The sequence below is a fragment of the Salvia splendens genome, chromosome 17 (assembly GCF_004379255.2).
Source record: "Salvia splendens isolate huo1 chromosome 17, SspV2, whole genome shotgun sequence".
Taxonomy (NCBI): domain Eukaryota; kingdom Viridiplantae; phylum Streptophyta; class Magnoliopsida; order Lamiales; family Lamiaceae; genus Salvia; species Salvia splendens.
The window spans coordinates 3364832-3384502 of record NC_056048.1 but is presented as its reverse complement, the minus strand read 5'-3'; the positions used below and the strand labels follow the sequence as shown (position 1 = coordinate 3384502).

General features: G+C 43.6%; 2 protein-coding genes and 1 non-coding gene across 3 annotated transcripts; all 3 read left to right on the top strand.

The window, feature by feature from the left end:
• The first annotated feature begins 117 nt into the window (after positions 1 to 117).
• TRNAH-GUG lies at positions 118 to 189 on the top strand. Its single transcript has one exon. It is a non-coding gene; the product is annotated as a tRNA-His (tRNA).
• A 1410-nt stretch (positions 190 to 1599) lies between these two features.
• LOC121775454 (sulfite exporter TauE/SafE family protein 2-like) lies at positions 1600 to 9274 on the top strand. Its single transcript, XM_042172535.1, has 4 exons — positions 1600 to 2462; positions 2973 to 3088; positions 3166 to 3315; positions 8649 to 9274. The coding sequence occupies exons 1-4, from the start codon at positions 1772 to 1774 to the stop codon at positions 8955 to 8957; spliced, it is 1266 nt and encodes a 421-aa protein (XP_042028469.1). The 5' UTR covers positions 1600 to 1771; the 3' UTR covers positions 8958 to 9274.
• Positions 9275 to 9401: 127 nt separating this feature from the next.
• Positions 9402 to 10463, top strand: LOC121773810 (oxygen-evolving enhancer protein 3-2, chloroplastic-like). The gene is made up of 3 exons (XM_042170723.1): positions 9402 to 9729; positions 9858 to 10153; positions 10235 to 10463. The coding sequence occupies exons 1-3, from the start codon at positions 9441 to 9443 to the stop codon at positions 10331 to 10333; spliced, it is 684 nt and encodes a 227-aa protein (XP_042026657.1). The 5' UTR covers positions 9402 to 9440; the 3' UTR covers positions 10334 to 10463.
• The last annotated feature ends 9208 nt before the right edge of the window (positions 10464 to 19671 follow it).

Below are 19671 nucleotides of genomic sequence, written 5' to 3'. Positions count from 1 at the left end.
GTAAATAAGTATTTTTGCCTAAAAAAAAGTTGCACCTATTAAAAACGGCCCAAAAACAATTCTCTTAAGTGAGAAACATAGTCTAATAAAACTTTAAATTTTATAATATGTAACAAAGTGGCTGTAGTTTAGTGGTAAGAATTCCACGTTGTGGCCGTGGAGACCTGGGCTCGAATCCCAGCAGCCACAATATATAATCTTTTGTTTTTGAGACGTCACCTCTGGTATATTTACTTATTTATTTATTAATAATTAATTAAATACATGTAAAGAAAGAGTGAAATATTTACAAACCACCAAATAGTTGGAGAGTTTCATGTCAACATTTGACGTGTCAATAAATAACTGGAAATGTAACAATCTGCTAAAAAAGTAATTAGTCTCAATTAAGATTAAAAATTGGCAAAAAATGGTTATATTTTCTCATAATTTAATGATACGTGATAAACAACATTTGGCACTTGTGAGGGTAGTAGGGAAGTCATACGATATTGTGCATGAAAATAAATAAATATTCAAGAAAAATAACCAATAACTATTTAAACTTTAAAGATGCAAGAATCCAAACTGAAAAATAAAATTGACAATGGCAATTTATGAGACGTATAGTAAATTGGTACTAGTAAAATCAATCAGTTGGATGGATCTATTTAAATCAAGAAGGTGGTAGGGCTAGATCAATAAAATTGGTAGTAGTAAAATGAATATTGCAGTTATCTGATCATAGAATATAAGCAAGAGGGGTTTTTTCTAGATAAGTCTCACTAGAATCATTTGTCGCCGCGTGTGCATATAGTATTTCGCACTAAACTACTTACCTAAATTTTGAATTGATAGATCACTGAATTTCTCTATTTAATGCGTTTCTTTTCAGTAATACTATTTTTAGGTAAATAGGCCCAAGGTTTCTGTTAATCTAGTGTCTTATTCACTAAATGACTTATTTTAATGTTACTTTATTTATTCCATAAAAATAAAAAGTTTGAGAATAATAAATATTTTAATACAAAGTTGATAAAGCGTGATAGCTAGAAAAAAAGAGATTAAAATATTATTAGTAAAAAATAGATACCACCTAAAAAAAAATACCAAAAAACAAACTGGGCATTATTTTTGGAACGGACAAAAATGATAAAAGTGGTCAAATTTTTAATGAAGTATTTTTAGTATGTAGACGTCACATTTTATTAAATCATTTTACTCATGCTTATTTTATTACTATGAAAATAATTTTCCCCTTATACATGATTTAAAGTCTCATTATGTGGTTTAAGAACAACTATGAAGGAAAACTGATGAAAATAATAGTACAACGTAATTCCTGATTTAATTAATGAAGTATGATGCCATTTATTCAAAATAGAAATAAATAAATGGATATTTAAATCATGGAAATCTTGATATGGTAATATAAGAAACAATTTTTATATCAAGGAGGGAGTATACTACTTAAAAGTGAAGTTCTACTAATTTTTTTTCACATTTTTAGAAACATGGTGTCAGAATCAAAATGAGAGATTTAATCACTTGAATGGAATGGAGTAATATTTAATTTATGAATACATGGATAGTCACTTAGTTTTTGTTAGGATGCTTAATTCCAAATTCCGGTACCACTTTTAGCCTGCAATCCTTATCCCAGAATTGGAGTTTTTCTTAATCTTTCGCTTTTTCTAATTGAAACCGTGTATATTTCAGCAAATCATTCCACATCTCCCAGATTGTCAAATTATTATTCCTAGTTTTGCGAATTCAAAATTTCAGAAAAAAAATGAAGCATACATTCCTCAAATGTCTGTTCCTTCTCACCATCTTGTCTTCTACTTCGTGTAAATCTGGCGTTGAAACATCCAACACAGTTGACGGGATCGGCATTCGGTCCGCGGCAGTCGCAGCCTTATCGTCCCTCGCCGCCGCCATCTCCAGCGCGGGAGGCGTCGGCGGCGGGGGTCTGTTCATACCCATCCTGACCATCGTCGGCGGCCAGGACGTGAAAACAGCATCCGCATATTCAGCTTTCATGGTAACAGGTGGGGCTGTTGCGAACGTCGCGGCCTACACTCTATGGAGGAGCGGCGGCGCGAGACGGTTGATTGACTACGAGATGGCGCTGCTGTGCCAGCCGTGGCTGCTGCTGGGCGTGAGCTGCGGGGTGGTGCTGAATGTGGTGTTCCCGGAGTGGCTGATCATGCTCATCTTTGTGGTCTTCGTCGCCGGCTGCACCTTCAAGACGTGCAGATCGGGGGCTGCGTGCTGGAGGTTGGAATCGCGCGAGTTTAGAGGGGAAACGGAGAACGGTGGTGAAAGTACGAAAATGCCCCTGTTGTGCGCGACAGCGGATCAAGTCGAAGACGAGGTCCGGACTCCGTGGGTGTCCTTTGGGATGTTGGTCCTCATCTGGTTTTCCTTCTTTGCCCTGTATCTCCTTCGCGGAAACCGCTACGGACATGTACGCGTAATTACAAACTTTTTTTTATCTCTACTAATTTAATCGATCTCCTAAGAGCCAACGACTTCGTTGGTCACGCCTGGTCCTTCACTAGGACACATTTTAGGCACCAAACACGAGCATCCGGTAAAAAGTTAGTCTGTTATGAGAAAGAGGCAATTTAGTTTATACACCCCACCCGTTGCCTGTAACAATTGATCCCTTTCTAGAGCCAACGTTCTAGTGGGTCGTGGGTTGCTATTTGCTAGGCCACCACTTTGTCTTGTTGGTCATGGCTGATTTTTTGTCAGACCACCAATCTGAGTCGATTCCCAAACATCATTGTTGGTCATGGCCACGTTGGTCACGCTTGTTTTTTGCAAGCCACCATTCCGATTTATTTTGGCTCTCAACGAAAGTATGAATATTATAGATTAAACAAAACAACTCATTTCAAAAGAGTAGTCTATTATGAGAGACAATCAAGCTCATTTGGTATACAAATTCCTAATCAGTTGGCCTTCAAATTGATGTGGGACATTAGAGTCCGTACCACAACCAATCCGAGTGGAGTCAATTCCTCTTGCCATTTTCTTCACTTCATGGATCCTTTTCCGAAGAAAGAGTCCTACAAATAGTACCATTGCTTCAACTCAGCAGGTATCTCAACGAACATTGAGTCCAATCTGTTCTCTTCTCTGCTACTACCATTTAACTATCTCTCTTGATGACAAAAGGAAAACGAAGGGAGAACGAAAAGGTGGCCATCCAGCGAATTTGTGTTCCCGATAATGGCCCTACTAGCCGGCCTTCTTGGTGGAGTTTTCGGAATCGGAGGTGGAATGCTCATAAGCCCAATTCTCCTTCAAATGGGAATTGAGCCTCATGTAAGTAGTTACTAGCATTGGTTCAACTGAGTCATGTTATCTGACTAGTTTACGCTGTTGAGAAAACCGGGTAATTTTCTCTCAAATAGTGAAATGAACCGATTCAGTAATTTTAGAGTTAACCCAATGGGGTCTACTCGATAAAATTACTTCTCCAAATAAATTCTTTGGAAAGACTGGCGAGGACACTGTCCCTCTTAAATACCAGATTCCTAACAGAATTTATCAGTCGGTGTATTTATCACAATATAAAAACACCCAAAAGAACCGTACAAAACACTACTACCAAACCCGCAAATATTATTGAATACAATATCCCAACAGAAAATAAAGCCAGAAATAAATGCGGAACAAAATAAATAATAAAGAAAGAACACACCCGAAACTTTGATAACGGAGTTCGGCCAAATTGCCTACGTCTTCGAGCACCCTCTGCAGAGCCCGCTTATATATAGACGGAGAAGAGATTACAAATTTAGGATACTTTACAAATGAGGGAGGAGTGCTCCTTTTATAGGCAGCCACTCCCCCCCAATGTTTCAATACCCACCGATGTGGGATATACAATTTGTTAAAATTTGACAAACTTCAACAAATCTCCACCTTGGCAAAATTTCAAATTCCACCGAACACAAATCTTCTCCACCCAAACAGACGACTCGCGGTGCTTTCATATTGGCGCAGTCAAGCACCAACTCCAAATCGCAGAATATTAACCAAGTCCAAACAATGTTCAAACTTGGCTCTCGTCACCACCTTAGTCAACATATCTGCAGGATTCTCCAAAGTCGGAACCTTTAGGATGACAATTTCCTCTTCTTCGAGAATTTCCCGCACAAAATGATAGCGAACATCAATGTGCTTCGTCCTTGCATGAAAGACCTGATTCTTTGCTATATGAATAGCACTCTGGCTGTCAGAATATACTTCAAGTTGTTTCTGACCAACACCCAATTCTTTCAGCAACCAATGAAGCCAAATTGCCTCCTTCACAGCTTCAGTAATGGCCATGTACTCTGCCTCTGTCGTAGACAAAGCTACCGTTGACTGCAAGGTAGACTTCCAACTAACTGGCGCACTCGCTAAAGTGAACAAATAGCCAGTAGTAGATCTTCGCTTATCCAAATCACCAGCATAGTCGGAATCACAATATCCAACCGCAAAATGACCAAGTGATTTATCCTGCCCAAACAACAAACCAATATCTACAGTATCTTTGATATACCGCAGAATCCATTTCACAGCTTGCCAATGACCCTTTCCTGGATCATGCATGTATCTGCTTACAATACCAACGGCCTGTGAAATGTCTGGTCTTGTACACACCATTGCATACATCAAGCTTCCAACTGCGTTAGCATAGGGAACCTTCGCCATATATTCTCGCTCATCTTCCGTATTTGGAGATAACTGAGAACTAAGTTTCAAATGAGGAGCAAGTGGGGTACTTACAGGTTTGGAATCATCATTTATACCAAAACGTTGTAGTACTTTGGTCAAATATTGCTTCTGTGTCAGCCAAAGCTTGCCTCCTTCTCTATCTCTTGTTATCTTCATGCCGAGAATCTTCTTGGCTTCCCCCAAATCCTTCATTTCGAACTCTTTACTCTACTGAGCCTTCAATCTGTCGATTTCAACTTGGCTCTTTGATGCTATCAGCATATCATCAACGTATAAGAGTAGGTAGATGTAGGAACCATCTTGAAGTCTGCGCAAATACACACAGTGGTCGTATTTGCTTCTTGTGTACATCTGATCCTTCATAAACTTGTCAAACCGTTTGTACCACTGTCTTGAAGACTGCTTCAATCCGTACAACGATTTGTTCAACTTGCAAACCCAATTTTCTTTACCAGCAACCTTGAATCCCTCCGGTTGGGTCATATAGATTTCCTCCTTCAGATCACCGTGTAAAAACGCGGTCTTCACATCAAGTTGAGCTAGCTCCAAATTCAACTGCGCTACCAAAGCCAACAAAATTCTAATGGAGAAATGTTTAACAACAGGAGAAAATACCTCATTGTAATCAATTCCCTCCTTCTGGGCGTAGCCTTTAGCTACCAATCTTGCTTTGTAGCGAACATCATCTTTGTTAGGAAATCCCTCTTTCTTTGCAAAAACCCATTTACATCCAATTGCCTTCTTGCCTTTCGGCAATGGCATCAGCTTCCACGTCTTGTTCTTCTGAAGAGATTGCATCTCTTCTTCCAAAGCACCTTTCCAACCATCGCTTTCTGAACTTTCAATAGCTTTCGAAAAGATACATGAAACATCATCAACAACTGGAAGCGCATATGCTACCATATCCGCAAATCGAGCAGGTTTCTTATTTTCCCGCCTCGTTCGCCTAACTGCAATTGGCTCTGATTGCTGCGAAGGTTCTTGGGGTGGAACCTCTTCATCATCTGACTCTTCTTCTTCCGTAGGAGAGTCATTTGTGGTGTTCGTAGTTGAGATCACAACTGCTTCTTCGAACTCCACCTGCTTCGGTGTATACTCCACTTGCTGCGAAGTATCACTACTATTTGGATTTACCTTATTCAACATGGAAGATTCATCAAAGGTAACATCCCTACTTACAATCGTCTTCTTAGACTCCAAACACCATAACTGATATCCTTTAACACCAGCACTGAAACCCATAAACAAAGCCTTCTTTGCACGTGGATCCAACTTTGATTCAGTCACATGATAATATGCAATAGAACCAAAAATATGCAAAGAATCATAATCAGTTGCAGGTTTACCGGACCATACCTCTAAATGAGTCTTGCCATCAATGGCAGAACATGACAAACGATTGACAATGTGTTGAGCGTATGTGATGGCCTCAGCCCAAAATTTTCTGTCTAGCCCAACCTTAGACAGCATACAACGAACTTTCTCCACTAGTGTTCGATTCATACGCTCTGACACTCCATTTTGCTGTGGTGTATTTCTCACTGTGAAGTGCCGAACTATGCCACACTCTTGGCATACATCTTGGAAAGGATCACTCTTGTATTCTCCACCGTTGTCAGATCGGAGAACCTTGATCTTCCTCCCCATCTGATTTTCAACTTGAGCTTTCCATTTCAGAAAAATCCTAAGGACTTCATTTTTGCTCTTCATAGTGTACACCCAAACTCTCCTGGAAAAATCATCAACAAAAGTGACAAAATAGTGTCTACCTCCAAGTGACGGAGTCTTGGCAGGTCCCCACACATCTGAGTGCACGTAATCCAGAATTCCCTTCGTATTATGGATTGCAGTGCCAAATTTCACTCTTCGTTGTTTTCCCAGAACACAATGCTCGCAAAACTCTAATTTGCAAGACTTCGTACCTTTCAATAATCCTTGCTTGGCGAGAATTTGCAATGATCTCTCACCAGCATGTCCCAATCGCAAATGCCAAAGCTTCGTCGCCTCTGCATCCTTCTTATTACTCGAAGTTGCAGTTGCTACTGTCCCAACAACTGTACTACCTTGATAGTAATACAAATTGTTCTTCCTTAAGCCTTTCAACATCACCAATGCTCCTGAAGTTGCTTTAAGAATTCCATCTCGCATCATCACAACTAGGCCTTTAGATTCTAAGGCCCCCAATGAGATGAGATTCTTCTTCAACTGGGGCACGTACCGCACATCCTTCAAAATTCTGGTGGATCCATCCTGATTCCGTAGCTTGATTGAGCCTATCCCGACTGTCTTACATGGACTGTCGTTTCCCATGTAAACAAGTCCGCCATTGAGTTCTTCGAAATCAAAGAACCACTCCCTGATGGGACACATATGATAGGTGCAACCTGAATCCAATATCCACTCGTCTGGATGCGATATTGAAGGTGAAACCGTCAAAGAACAATCTGACTCAGCATCATTTTTGCATTCAGCAACATTTGCATCTTGCGGAGCCTTTTCTTTCTTCTTCAACTTTGGGCAGTCTTTCTTCCAATGTCCTTTCTCATAACAGAAAGCACACTCATCTTTGGCAACTCGCCTTTTCGATTTGGACCTTCCTCTTCTCTCCTTTGATCGGCCTTGTTGACGACCTCTTGCCACTAATGCTTCATCTGTAACTGCTTTGCCTTTCATTTTATCTGCCTTTCGCAATTCATGACTATACAGAGCAGAACATACAGTATCTAAAGACACATTCTCTTTACCGTGGAGTAATGTGGTCTCCAGATGTTCAAATTCATCAGGTAGAGACGACAACAACATCAATGCCAGATCCTCATCCTCAAATTTCACATCTAAATTTAGCAGGTCTGCTACTAATTGGTTAAACAAAGTAATGTGTTCATTCATAGTGGTACCTGGTCGGTATTCAAATCGGAACAACCTTTTCTTCATAAGGAGCTTATTCTGACCACTCTTCTTCAGAAATTTGTCCTCCAGTGTCTTCCACAATCTATGTGCAGAAGTCTCATTCTTGACAGCATACTTCTGCTCCCTGGATAGACACGACCGAATTGTTCCACAAGCTAACCGATTTATGGTACTCCAGTCTTTATCATCTATATCTTCTGGTTTCTTTTCTTCAATGGGAATGTCAAGACCTTGCTGGAAAAGAGAGTCTAGAACCTCCCCCTGCCACATACCAAAATGGCCAGTACCGTCAAATCTCTCCACCGTCAATTTCATATTTGACAGTGGAAACCTTGACCACGATGACGAAGAACTAGCCTTGTTTTCTTGATCATTACCCGCCATTACAGACTCAAAATAAAGTATTCAATATTACAAACAAATAGAACCAAGGACGAACCTTTGGCTCTGATACCACTTGTTGAGAAAACCGGGTAATTTTCTCTCAAATAGTGAAATGAACCGATTCAGTAATTTTAGAGTTAACCCAATGGGGTCTACTCGATAAAATTACTTCTCCAAATAAATTCTTTGGAAAGACTGGCGAGGACACTGTCCCTCTTAAATACCAGATTCCTAACAGAATTTATCAGTCGGTGTATTTATCACAATATAAAAACACCCAAAAGAACCGTACAAAACACTACTACCAAACCCGCAAATAATATTGAATACAATATCCCAACAGAAAATAAAGCCAGAAATAAATGCGGAACAAAATAAATAATAAAGAAAGAACACACCCAAAACTTTGATAACGGAGTTCGGCCAAATTGCCTACGTCTCCGAGCACCCTCTGCAGAGCCCGCTTATATATAGACGGAGAAGAGATTACAAATTTAGGATACTTTACAAATGAGGGAGGAGTGCTCCTTTTATAGGCAGCCACTCCCCCCCAATGTTTCAATACCCACCGATGTGGGATATACAATTTGTTAAAATTTGACAAACTTCAACATACGCCATCAAACGCTATTGCGTAGGTGACAGCAGCGACGTGTTCTTTCGTGGTACTAGTGTCATCGAGTATGTCCGCACTCCAGTACTTGCTGTTGGGCATGAAGCAGATCTATGCAGCTCTAACGTATGCAGCCATCTGCTTCGTTGCCTCACTTGTTGGACTGACCGTGATACGAAAGGTGATACTTAGACACGGCCGCCCCTCCATCATCGTCTTCTCTGTGGCCACGGTGATGGCTCTGAGCATTGTTTTGATGACTAGCTTTGGAGCTATAGATGTCTGGAGGAGTTACACAACTGGCCAGAACATGGGATTCAAGAAACCATGTTGATTTGTCTCCCCTAGCTTCTTACATCTCTGCTTTTTGAGTTTTGACTATTTTGAAGAGTCATGTAATGCCTATACAACAATGTGTTACTATGCTTATATGTTACCCAAATAAAAAATTGCTCAACTTTGCATTGGCCTCGAAACATTTGCGCATGTGTTACTAGGACATGGTCCATTCATATCAGCTCGCAAAAATATTAATATCGGTTGGTATCACAAAAAAATATTAATATCATATGTTACCAAGTCATTACTACTTTGGAATCAACAAAGAGACAGAGGAAATTGATGACAAAAATCATTGAGGTCTACGTGGCATAAGCCCAGTGGCTAGAAGAGCATACATGTCACGATATTGCAGCCTGATTGGTTGATTGCATATCCAAACTCAGATAAGGCGCTTCCTCATCTCATTTATACTCTGAAAAAAACACTGATATTATTTATTTAGATTTTTAACAAACTAGAAAAACAGTTTTGAGGAATGGCTCAAGCTATGGCTTCAATGGCTGGCTTACGCAGCTCTTCCCAGGCGGTCCTCGAAGGCAGCCTTCAATCTAACCGCTTGAACAGCGGCGGCAACGCAACCCGGACCGCCACCGCGAGAACCGGATTCAGCATCCGCGCGCAGCAAGGCGAGAACGAGACCAGCCGCCGCGCCATGCTGGGGCTTGTAGCTGCTGGGATAGTCTCCGGCTCCTTCGTTCAAGCCGTGCTCGCCGAAGCCAAGCCCATCAAGATCGGAGGCCCACCACCTCCCTCCGGTGGCCTACGTAAGTAGCCCAGTTTCTGTTTCATCTTTACTGAAGACTGCTTCCGTCCATAATCAATACTTCTGTTTTATCATTTTATTATCTCTCTCGTATTTTATCAATTTTTATATTGAGAAAAACTGTGACAGCTGGAACTTTGAACTCGGACCAGGCGAGAGACTTTGACTTGCCATTGAAGAACAGGTTTTACATTCAGCCACTGACGCCGGCGGAGGCAGCAGCGAGAGCTAAGGAATCCGCGAAGGAAATCGTTGGTGTGAAGTCGTTGATCGAGAAGAAGGCGTGGCCGTACGTGCAGAACGACCTTCGTTCGAAGGCAGAGTACCTTCGATATGACCTCAACACCATCATCTCAGCCAAGTCCAAGGAAGAGAAGCAATCTCTCAAGGAGCTCACGGGGAAGCTCTTCGCAGATATCAGCAACGTTAGTTCTTTATCATCTTCTTCGCCTTTTTCACCATTCACAGCTACTGATCTTGATGTGTTTTGATTTTTTTATTATCAGCTGGATCATGCTGCCAAGATCAAGAGCCCTGCTGATGCAGAAAAGTATTATGCCATAGCTGTATCTACGCTGAATGACGTTCTTGCCAAGCTTGCTTAGATGCTTCTACTGTGTTTTTAGTTAATGGGGTGTATTTACATGAATCTTAAATAATTTTGTTTCTATTTCATCAATAACTTGTGCATTAAATGATTATTATGAAAGGAGTATCCTAGTCAATTTTGATGTATTTATATGTGAGTTTCTCATCTCAAAAGTCTAAAATAAATAATGGAGTAGTAACTTAAAAGAGTTTCAATGATATTGTTCTTAGTTTGTATTTCCTTCCTCCACAAAAAAATAGTTCAATTTTTTAATTTAAAAATATCCATAAAAAATAGTTTCATTTCTGAAAATGGAAAGTTTTTCTTTTAATATTTTATTCACTTCTTCCCATTTCTCATATTTTACTTATTTTTTCTCATTTTCTTTTTCTCTATTCTCTCTTTTAGTTTACCAATTTTTTCATTAAAAATTATATCATACACCAATGTGATTATTTGTTGTGGTTGTGAAGATAGATACATGAAATGTTGATGAAAACATGATAACAAATCTTATACCAATCATTAATTATGTCATGTTACCTCTTAGAATTACCAAAATAATGGGATTTAACTATATTGCTGAGATCACAAAATCAATGCTTATATTTCAACGTTTATTGCGGAAAACTGAAAAGTTGTTTTTTTTTTCTGGAAAGATAATAATCCTTGCTAACCGTAACATACAAAATAATAAACGCAAATAGCTTCAAATTATAAAATGATTTACGCCTCATAAAAATAGGGATTTCGAAGACGATGCAAATTTTAATGCGAAATTGGTAAAGTATAGGGATATTTGAAAGGTTTACTAAAAAAATGTCATAGATCATCGAATAAGTATACTTTCATTGGATCCATAGTGGAATTCGCAAAAAAGATAATGGGATAAGTTTTTATAAATATAATTCAAGCTCTAGAAAATCAATTTTCGACATGGAAAGTGATGGGGTGCGTACTAAACAAGCCCAACAGCAATGACGGCCCATCAGCCCAAAGCCCAAGGAAGAGTATGAGTTCGGCATTACCAAAGAGTTCGGCCTCAGCCTACAGCTCGGTAAAAGCCATCCAATCAAGCTCTGCTCTCAGGTCGGCATCAAGCTCTACTCTCAGATCGGCAACCAAAGCAGTTCGGTCTCAGTATTCGACCGAACAAGGAGTTAGTGGACCCATACAGGATGTCCAACACACCTACTACCACGTGGTGTCAACTCAGGCCACGATCGTAGGCCATGACCTACGCTACATCCACGATCTTAGGCCATGACCTACACGACATCCACGACTTAGGGTGGTGATGCAAGCCACGATCTTAGTTCAAGATATAAATAGAACTTAGATCAGATAGAAGAGGGTTAAGCTCTCTAGAGATAAAATCATATAGCAAGTCTGTGTTGTAAGCTGTAATCCCAGATCAAGCAATACAATCTTGCCCTCCCTTCTTCCCGTGGACGTAGATTTACTTCAGTAAATCGAACCACGTAAATTCTGTGTGTTGTAGTTTTCATTCTCTACCAGCTTTTACTAACATCAGAAATTCGCGGATCCATCACTGGCGCCGTCTGTGGGAAACCGAGAACAAAATTTGTGATAAAGCGAATTTTTGATCCATTTTTTTCCACCCAAAAAATGCATACCAGATCGCAGAGTACCCGCATTCCTGCCCGTGAGAACCAGGAGGAAGCCAATCCATCCCATAGGTCTGGAAAACAGCCTAGGGATAAATCCACCACCAGTTCTCATGGCGAAGGAACAGGCCGCTCCAAAAATCGTCCCACTGAGTCTTCCCAGCAGCCTGATTTGAATGAGGCTGTCAAGCTGTTCTTGGCTGAGAAGCAGGATGAGTTCTTAGCCTTCCTGCAAAAGAGCCAAGAGCCGAAGACGAAAACGGAGGATTCTCCTTCCTCATCCAGACATGAAAGTCACTACCGCAGTAGTGCCGTGTCTTCCAGGAAGAAGAATCCTCAACCCCGACATATTCCTGTTCCTCCTCGGTACCGGAATCACAGGAGAACTCAATCTCCTCCATACCGACGAGATATCGGATTCGCCGTGTACGGAGCACTGAAGACTCCGTTCTCGGACGACATCACCCGAACTCCCCTACCACAGAACTACCGAACTCCGTCGATGACTTACGACGGGCTCGTGGACCCTCACGATTTCTTGGGGCGCTATCAGTATAACATGGCGAACCAGGGTCTCAACGAGGTCCACATGTGCAAGCTGTTTCCCGAGCTGCTCATCGGGAACGCGAGAAGGTGGTTCGATAGCCTCCCCCAGGGCAGCATCAGATCTTACCGAGATCTAATGGATGCCTTCCACAGGAGGTTCTTTCAGAAAGCGGAAGCCCGAATCACTTCGGCTCAGCTGCTTTCCATTCGTCAAGGTCGCGACGAAAAAATCAGCGACTTTATGACAAGATTCCACAAGGAATGCCTGCAAGTAGACGATCTCAACGATCTGCTTGTCATCTCGGCATTCCAAAATGGAATCCTGCCCGGAGCTCTCTACAGGAAGCTCGTTGAGTGCGGTCCGCAGACAGCTCAGGAAATGTGGGACATTGCGGACCAGTACTCCCGGGCCGATGAGGCAGACCGTCGCAAACGGTCGTTAGACAGCTCATCGTCCCGAGGAGACAGGAGGAAGCCCGATCATAGCGATCAGGGACATCCTCGCCGAACTCCTTTTGGCGATCAGGGACATCCTCGCCGAACTCCTTTTGAAAGGATTCAAAGGACTCCGGTGCAAGACAGATTGGGACCCCGTCTCAATCCCGAGAAGCCGCCCGCTCAGTTCGTACCGCTGAACAAGCCGAGAGCGGAAATTTTCGAACTACACTCTGACCTGTTCGAAAAGCCAAAGCGGATGACGAAATCTGCCGCGCGCCGACCCCAGGATAACTACTGCTCCTACCATCAAGACCACGGTCACGATACCGAGGAGTGCAGAAACTTGGCTGCAGGTATCGATGTTCTTGTGAGGGCAGGGACATTGAAAAAATACCAAAGCAAGCAGTCAAAGAAGAATAAGAAGCAGAGAGGTGCGAACTGCGCTCCTCAGGATCCGAAAAGGCAGCCGGATCCCGAAGACGATGACGAGCCGCAATATGATGGAGTAATCCTGACTATTGACGCTCTCCCTGCCGGGAAGACCAAGTCGTCCCTGAAGTCAGAGCGCAGAGGCTCCAATCGAGAAGAGCCAACGCATAAAAGGCTGAAGCAGGACGAAGTGATTACGTTCTCGGATGCTGATCCCGTCCCGGCCATCTCTCCTCACCAAGACGCCATTGTCATCCAAGCCGGAGTGGCAAACAAACTGATCCACAGGGTGTTTGTGGATACAGGAGCGTCAGTCAGCATTCTTTTTAAAGAGTGCTTCGACAAACTAGAAGTGGACCCAGCTCGGCTCAGCCCGGCTCCGCTTCCCCTGAAGAGCTTCGCCCAGGAGGACACCCGCCCTGAAGGTATTATCAGCCTTCCGATCACGGTGGGGAAAGCGCCTACTAGCTCCAGTACGATGATTGAGTTTTTCGTGGTGAAAGCTCGGTCCCCGTACAACGTCATCCTGGGAAGAGACTGGCTCAACACAGTTCGGGCCGTTTGCTCCACTTATCACCTCACCATCAAGATCCCTACTAAAGGAGGGATAGCGGTCATCCGAGGTGACCAAAAGAGAGCAAAGGAATGTCTGCAAATTGCGCTTAGAAGTGCCGAGCAGTCAGATCGGCACCACCAAGCATAGCAATCACAGCAGCCGGAGTCAGAGGCAATAACCGAAGTCATACCGGAGCCGAATTCGATGACAGTTCAGCTGTACGAAGACGATCCATCCAGAACGGTTAAGATCGGCTTCGCGGGAACGCCTCTACTTCGGGAAAAAACCATCCAGCTCCTCAAGGAGTACAAAGACGTCTTTGCATGGTCTCCGTTGGACATGACCGGAGTGCCCCCCGAGGTAATCACTCATCGTTTAAATATTGATCCTTCGGTCCGGCCGATAAAACAGAAGCAAAGACTCTTTGCGGCAGAACGAAGTCAAGTCATCCATGACGAAGTCCGTCAATTATTGAAGGCGGATGTGTTATTCGAAGTGAAGTATCCTTCGCGGGTGGCCAATCCTGTCATGATCAAGAAAAAGGAAGGAGGATGGCGGATGTGCATAGATTTCACCGATCTAAATAAGCACTGTCCCAAAGATTGCTATCCCCTTCCGAACATAGATAAAAAAGTAGAAGCTCTGATAGGCTTTGAAATTTTTTGTTTTCTTGATCTATACAAAGGATACCATCAGGTTTTAATGGATGAGATTGACGCTTCAAAAACGGCCTTCATTACTGATTTCGGCATTTTCGCTTATAAAAAGATGCCATTCGGTTTAAAGAATGCCGGAGCCACTTATCAAAGGATGGTAGACAAGCTTTTTCGGCACCTGATTGGAAAGGAGGTCGAAGTATATGTTGACGATATAGTCGTCAAAAGCAAAAGCACTTCGGAGTACGAGCACAACCTCAAGTCCACTCTCAACGTGCTCAAGAAAGCCAACCTCAAACTTAATCCCCAAAAGTGTACCTTTTTGGTAGATTCGGGAAAGTTTCTGGGTTGTTGGGTTTCAAAGGACGGACTCAAGGCAAACCCCTCAAGAGTTCAAGTCGTTCAGAACATGGCAATGCCGAAGTCCATACATGACGTGCAAAGGCTAACCGGATGTCTAGCCGCACTGAATCGATTCCTTTCCCAAGCAGCCGAAAAGCAACTGCCGTTCTTCAAGGTGTTGAAAAAGGCACCAAAGTTCGAGTGGGGAGCCGAGCAGAAAAGGGCCTTTGACGAGCTCAAAAGTTATCTAGCCGAGCTTCCTATTCTCTCTGCTCCAACCGAAGCCGAAGTAATATTCTTATACTTAGCGGCATCGGATCAAACCATCAGCGCGGTGCTTGTACGAGAAGAAGGCCTAAAGCAGCTTCCCATCTATTTTACAAGCCGAGCATTAAGAGGTCCAGAAACCAGGTATCAACCTCTGGAAAAAATTGCTCTAGCATTAGTAAATGCAGCAAGGAGACTGCGGCCATACTTCTATGCTCACAAGGTATGCGTCTTAACTGATCTGCCACTTCGGCAAGTGTTGACCAAACCAGAAGCATCAGGCAGAATCGCCAAGTGGGCTATAGAGTTGGGAGAGCACACAATTGAATATCTACCTCGGAAAACCATCAAGGGACAAGCCTTGGCGGATTTTCTTGCAGAAGCGAAGTTCGATCAAGCAATTCCCGTTATTGCCGAACAGAAGAATTCTGCCAGTGCCGAACTAGCACAGCCCTTGGAATCCGAAGTAGAGCCGCCGGACTGCTGGAGCGGATTCGTAGATGGAGCTTCAAACAAGATGGGAAGTGGAGCTGGTATTTTACTTATCGCTCCCGACGGACACGAGGTAACCTACTCACTTCGTTTCCTATTCCCCACTACTAATAATGAAGCCGAGTACGAAGCCCTCCTGGCCGGACTCCAGTTAGCGCAAAGTCTGCTCGTCAAATCTCTCAAAGTCCATTGTGATTCACAAGTCATAGTAAATCACATGTTGGGTACAAGTGAAGCTCGTGACGAGAGAATGAAGAAGTATTTGGACAAAGCGCAAAGCATCAGCCGAAGTTTCTCCTATTTTCGGATAATCCGCATTCCCAGAGCGGAAAATAGCCGAGCAGATGCCTTAAGTAAATTGGCCTCAGATCCGAGCTCAAAGGCGGAAGAATTAATGCATCGAAGCATTGATGAAGCCGAGGTACATTCAGTATCCAGCTCGCCGAACTGGATGACGCCGATCTTGCAGTACCTGGATCAAGGACAATTGCCCGAGGATAAGAGAGAAGCTCGGAAGATCACGTGCCGAGCACTTCGGTACGAACTTCATGAAGGAGTCCTCTTTAGAAAGTCTTACCTCCAGCCGTTATTGCGGTGCGTAGGGCCAGAAGAGACGGACTACATCCTCAGAGAAGTTCATGAAGGATCGTGCGGTAGCCACATCGGAGCCAGAGCTTTAGCTAAAAAAGTTCTGAGATGGGGATATTATTGGCCAACCATGGTACAAGAGGCAGTGCAGCTCGTCAAGAAGTGTACGAAGTGCCAAATTCATGCAAATGTCCCAAGGATGCCGCAGACCGATCTATACACTATGCAAAGCCCTTGGCCTTTCATGCAATGGGGCATAGACATAGTGGGACCACTTCCTCAAGCTCCTCGGCAAATGAAATTCCTTATCGTTGCCGTGGACTACTTCACGAAGTGGGTGGAGGCCGAACCATTAGCTACGATAACGAGCTCAAAGGCATTGGACTTCGTCTGGAAGAACATAGTGTGCCGATTTGGCATACCCCACATCCTCATCTCGGATAATGGGACTCAGTTCACCGACAAGACGTTCAAGAATTGGTGCCAAGAGCTGAACATTCAACAGCGGTTCACTTCGGTCTCCCATCCCCAAGCAAACGGACAAATGGAAGTAACGAACCGGATTCTGGTGAAAGGGTTAAAAGCTCGGTTAGAACAAGCCAAAGGACAATGGGTAGAAAATCTCCCTCAAGTCCTATGGTCCTACCGAACTACACCCAAAACCTCCAACGGTGAAACTCCGTATAGCCTGGTGTACGGCACTGAAGCCGTAATTCCGGTGGAGATCGGCGTACCCAGTCCCCGAACTCTAAATTTCTCCTCAGAAATGAATGACGACGGACTGAGAGCAGAACTAGATCTCGCCGAAGAAAGAAGAGAATTGGCGTGCATAAAAGCAGCCAAGTATAAGGAGCAAGTAGCCCGGTATTATAACCAAAGGGTAAAAAAGCTTCAATTTCAAGTGGGAGATCTCGTCTTGAGAAACAACGAAGTAAGCCGAGCAGAAAAGCTGGGCAAACTCGAACCCACATGGGAGGGTCCATATCGGGTGTCAGAAGTCCTCGGCAAAGGGTCTTATAAATTGACTCACATGTCAGGAGAACAAGTACCCCGAACATGGCACGTCTCCAACCTCAAGAAGTTCCACTTGTAAGAGACAAAAGTCCGGTCAGTCCGTCTCGTGTCTAGTTCGGTCATAGGGGTATATGTTTTTATTTGTTTGTTTCTTACTTGTACCTTTTACTTGTCGTTTTTAAAAAAAAAAAGGGTTTAAGGTTTTTTTTTTCCTTCGTCTTTTTCATTTTTTCTCTATGTGTTTTGTCTCTATGTGCTTGTCGTCTCTTACAAATGGTACCAAGGTATATCGTTCTTTAAAGACTGATCTCCTTTTTAGATCGATTATTAAAGACTATTGTGAGTCCAAGCTTCTACGGAGGATATAGGACCACAATTCAGCTTAACAAGCAGTCCGTCTGAAACGAACTGCAATAAGCCAACGATTGTGAGTCCAAGCTTCCAAGGAGGATACAAGACCGCGATTCAGCTTAACAAGCACTTCGTCTGAAACGAACTGCAATAAGGGAAAGTCCGATCCACGCGATAAACCTCGCCGAATTAGGACGACCAAGTTCGGTCAAAGAAGTTTACCTCATAAGACCGGGGACGACCATGTCTAGTCAAAGGGGTTTACTGCATAAGACCACTTCGGTTAACAGGGAAAGTCCGATCCACGCGATAAAACTCGCCGAATTAGGACAAGGGAAAGTTCGATCCCGGCGACAAAAATCGCCAAATTAGAACACAAACCAAGTCCGGTCAAAGATGTTTATTTCATCAGACCAAAGACGAGTCCGGTCAAAGATGTTTATTTCATCAGATCAAAGACGAGTCCGGTCAAAGATGTTTATTTCATCAGACCAAAGACGAGTCCGGTCAAAGATGTTTATTTCATCAGACCAAAGACGAGTCCGGTCAAAGATGTTTATTTCATCAGACCAAAGACGAGTCCGGTCAAAGATGTTTATTTCATCAGACCAAGGACCAAGTCCGGTCAAAGAAGTTTACTTCATAAGACCAAGGCCCAAGTCCGGTCAAAGAAGTTTACTTCATAAGACCGAGGACGAGTACGATGAAATTTTTTCGCTAAGCTGTAAATACAGTGTTAGAAGCGAAAACAAAATTTCATTTTTCAAATCTTGTTCGGCATACAACTTAGCTACCCTACAAAATGGCGTTACGCTATTACAAAGGACTATTCTACTGTCCAGGGTTGCTGAAGTTAAGCCACCTATCTGCAAAATCCTCTGGAAGCCGAGTTCGGTTGTTCCGAGCAGATGAAGAATAAGCAGGTCGACGAGATGCTATCCTCGACCCAACGCCTCTTCCCCGAGCCCGAGAAGTCCTAACACCTCGGCGATGAAGAGTCTCTGCAATAAGCATCTGCTGATCTTGCTCGCTCATAGTCACAACTCCTCGGCGAATTTCAGTCCGTCCCTGTCTTGACGATTCCGGTTGCTCCTGAGCCCGTTCTCGTCTTGACGTTTCCGGCTGTTCCGGAGTTCGTTGTTGGCTGGGAGTAGGATTTTGAACAAGGGAACCAGAGGTTTGATCTGGAGTGCGAGCATCTGTTGGCGCGATATGCCGAAGGAATCTTTCTATGGAGGGGCGCCGAGAAAGAACAATGTTGTACCGAGAAGCCCAACGCCGCAGTGATGTCACAACTTGTTGGCAAGCCGGGCTCTCCAGCACATTGTTCATACGGAGTACATGATATTCCTCCCACAGTTCGTCAACTCGACTCTGAACATCTGATATGGTCATTCCCCCGCGCACACGGATGTAATCCTCATACGCAGTCCTCTCAGCAATGGCCGTATTCAGCTCGGCCTCCAGATCTTTCTTATCGGACTCTAAGTCCTTGATATCGGCCTCCAGCTTCACTAAACGAGCCAGAAGCTCGTCATTCTTCGTCTGATCGGCTATAGCTCTTCTCTCAGCTTCGTCCAAAGCCGAAGAGTACAGCCGTTTCCAGTGAAGTATCTCCATCTCCTTGGGTACAAAGCAGCTATATTAGTTCGGCAGCTGTACCGAGCAGATAGTAAAATACAACAGGAATAAAGGCGAGTACGAAAAGCTATACGAAGACAAGTGTAGAGAATTTTTCATTCACAAGGAAAATTTTTTACACTAGGGCTTCAAGGCCATTTTACAAGGAAGAAACTAGACTAAGAGAAGGGAGACGAAATCATACTCCGCCAGCTTCGTCTCCGGCTCCTCGGTCTGGTACAGCTTCTTTCTCCTGGGCTACCTCAGCCTCAGCCTCGCCTCCTGCCGGCCTCGCCTCCGCCTCCTGATCGGCTTCTTTCTCCGGATGCCCGGCCTGATCGACTTCGGCCTCCCGCTCCAGCGGCTCGGCCTCACCCTCTCCGTTGTAAGTCGAAGCGGGTGAAACGGGTCCCACGGAGGCAAAGAT

Coding starts and splice junctions, on each gene's coding strand:
- LOC121775454 (XM_042172535.1), top strand. CDS start 1,772: ATGAAGCATACATTCCTCAAATGTCTGTTCCTTCTCACCATCTTGTCT. Junction 3,089..3,165: donor CCATTGCTTCAACTCAGCAG/GTATCTCAACGA, acceptor TGATGACAAAAG/GAAAACGAAGGGAGAACGAA. Junction 3,316..8,648: donor AAATGGGAATTGAGCCTCAT/GTAAGTAGTTAC, acceptor GCTATTGCGTAG/GTGACAGCAGCGACGTGTTC.
- LOC121773810 (XM_042170723.1), top strand. CDS start 9,441: ATGGCTCAAGCTATGGCTTCAATGGCTGGCTTACGCAGCTCTTCCCAG. Junction 9,730..9,857: donor ACCTCCCTCCGGTGGCCTAC/GTAAGTAGCCCA, acceptor AAACTGTGACAG/CTGGAACTTTGAACTCGGAC. Junction 10,154..10,234: donor TCTTCGCAGATATCAGCAAC/GTTAGTTCTTTA, acceptor TTTTATTATCAG/CTGGATCATGCTGCCAAGAT.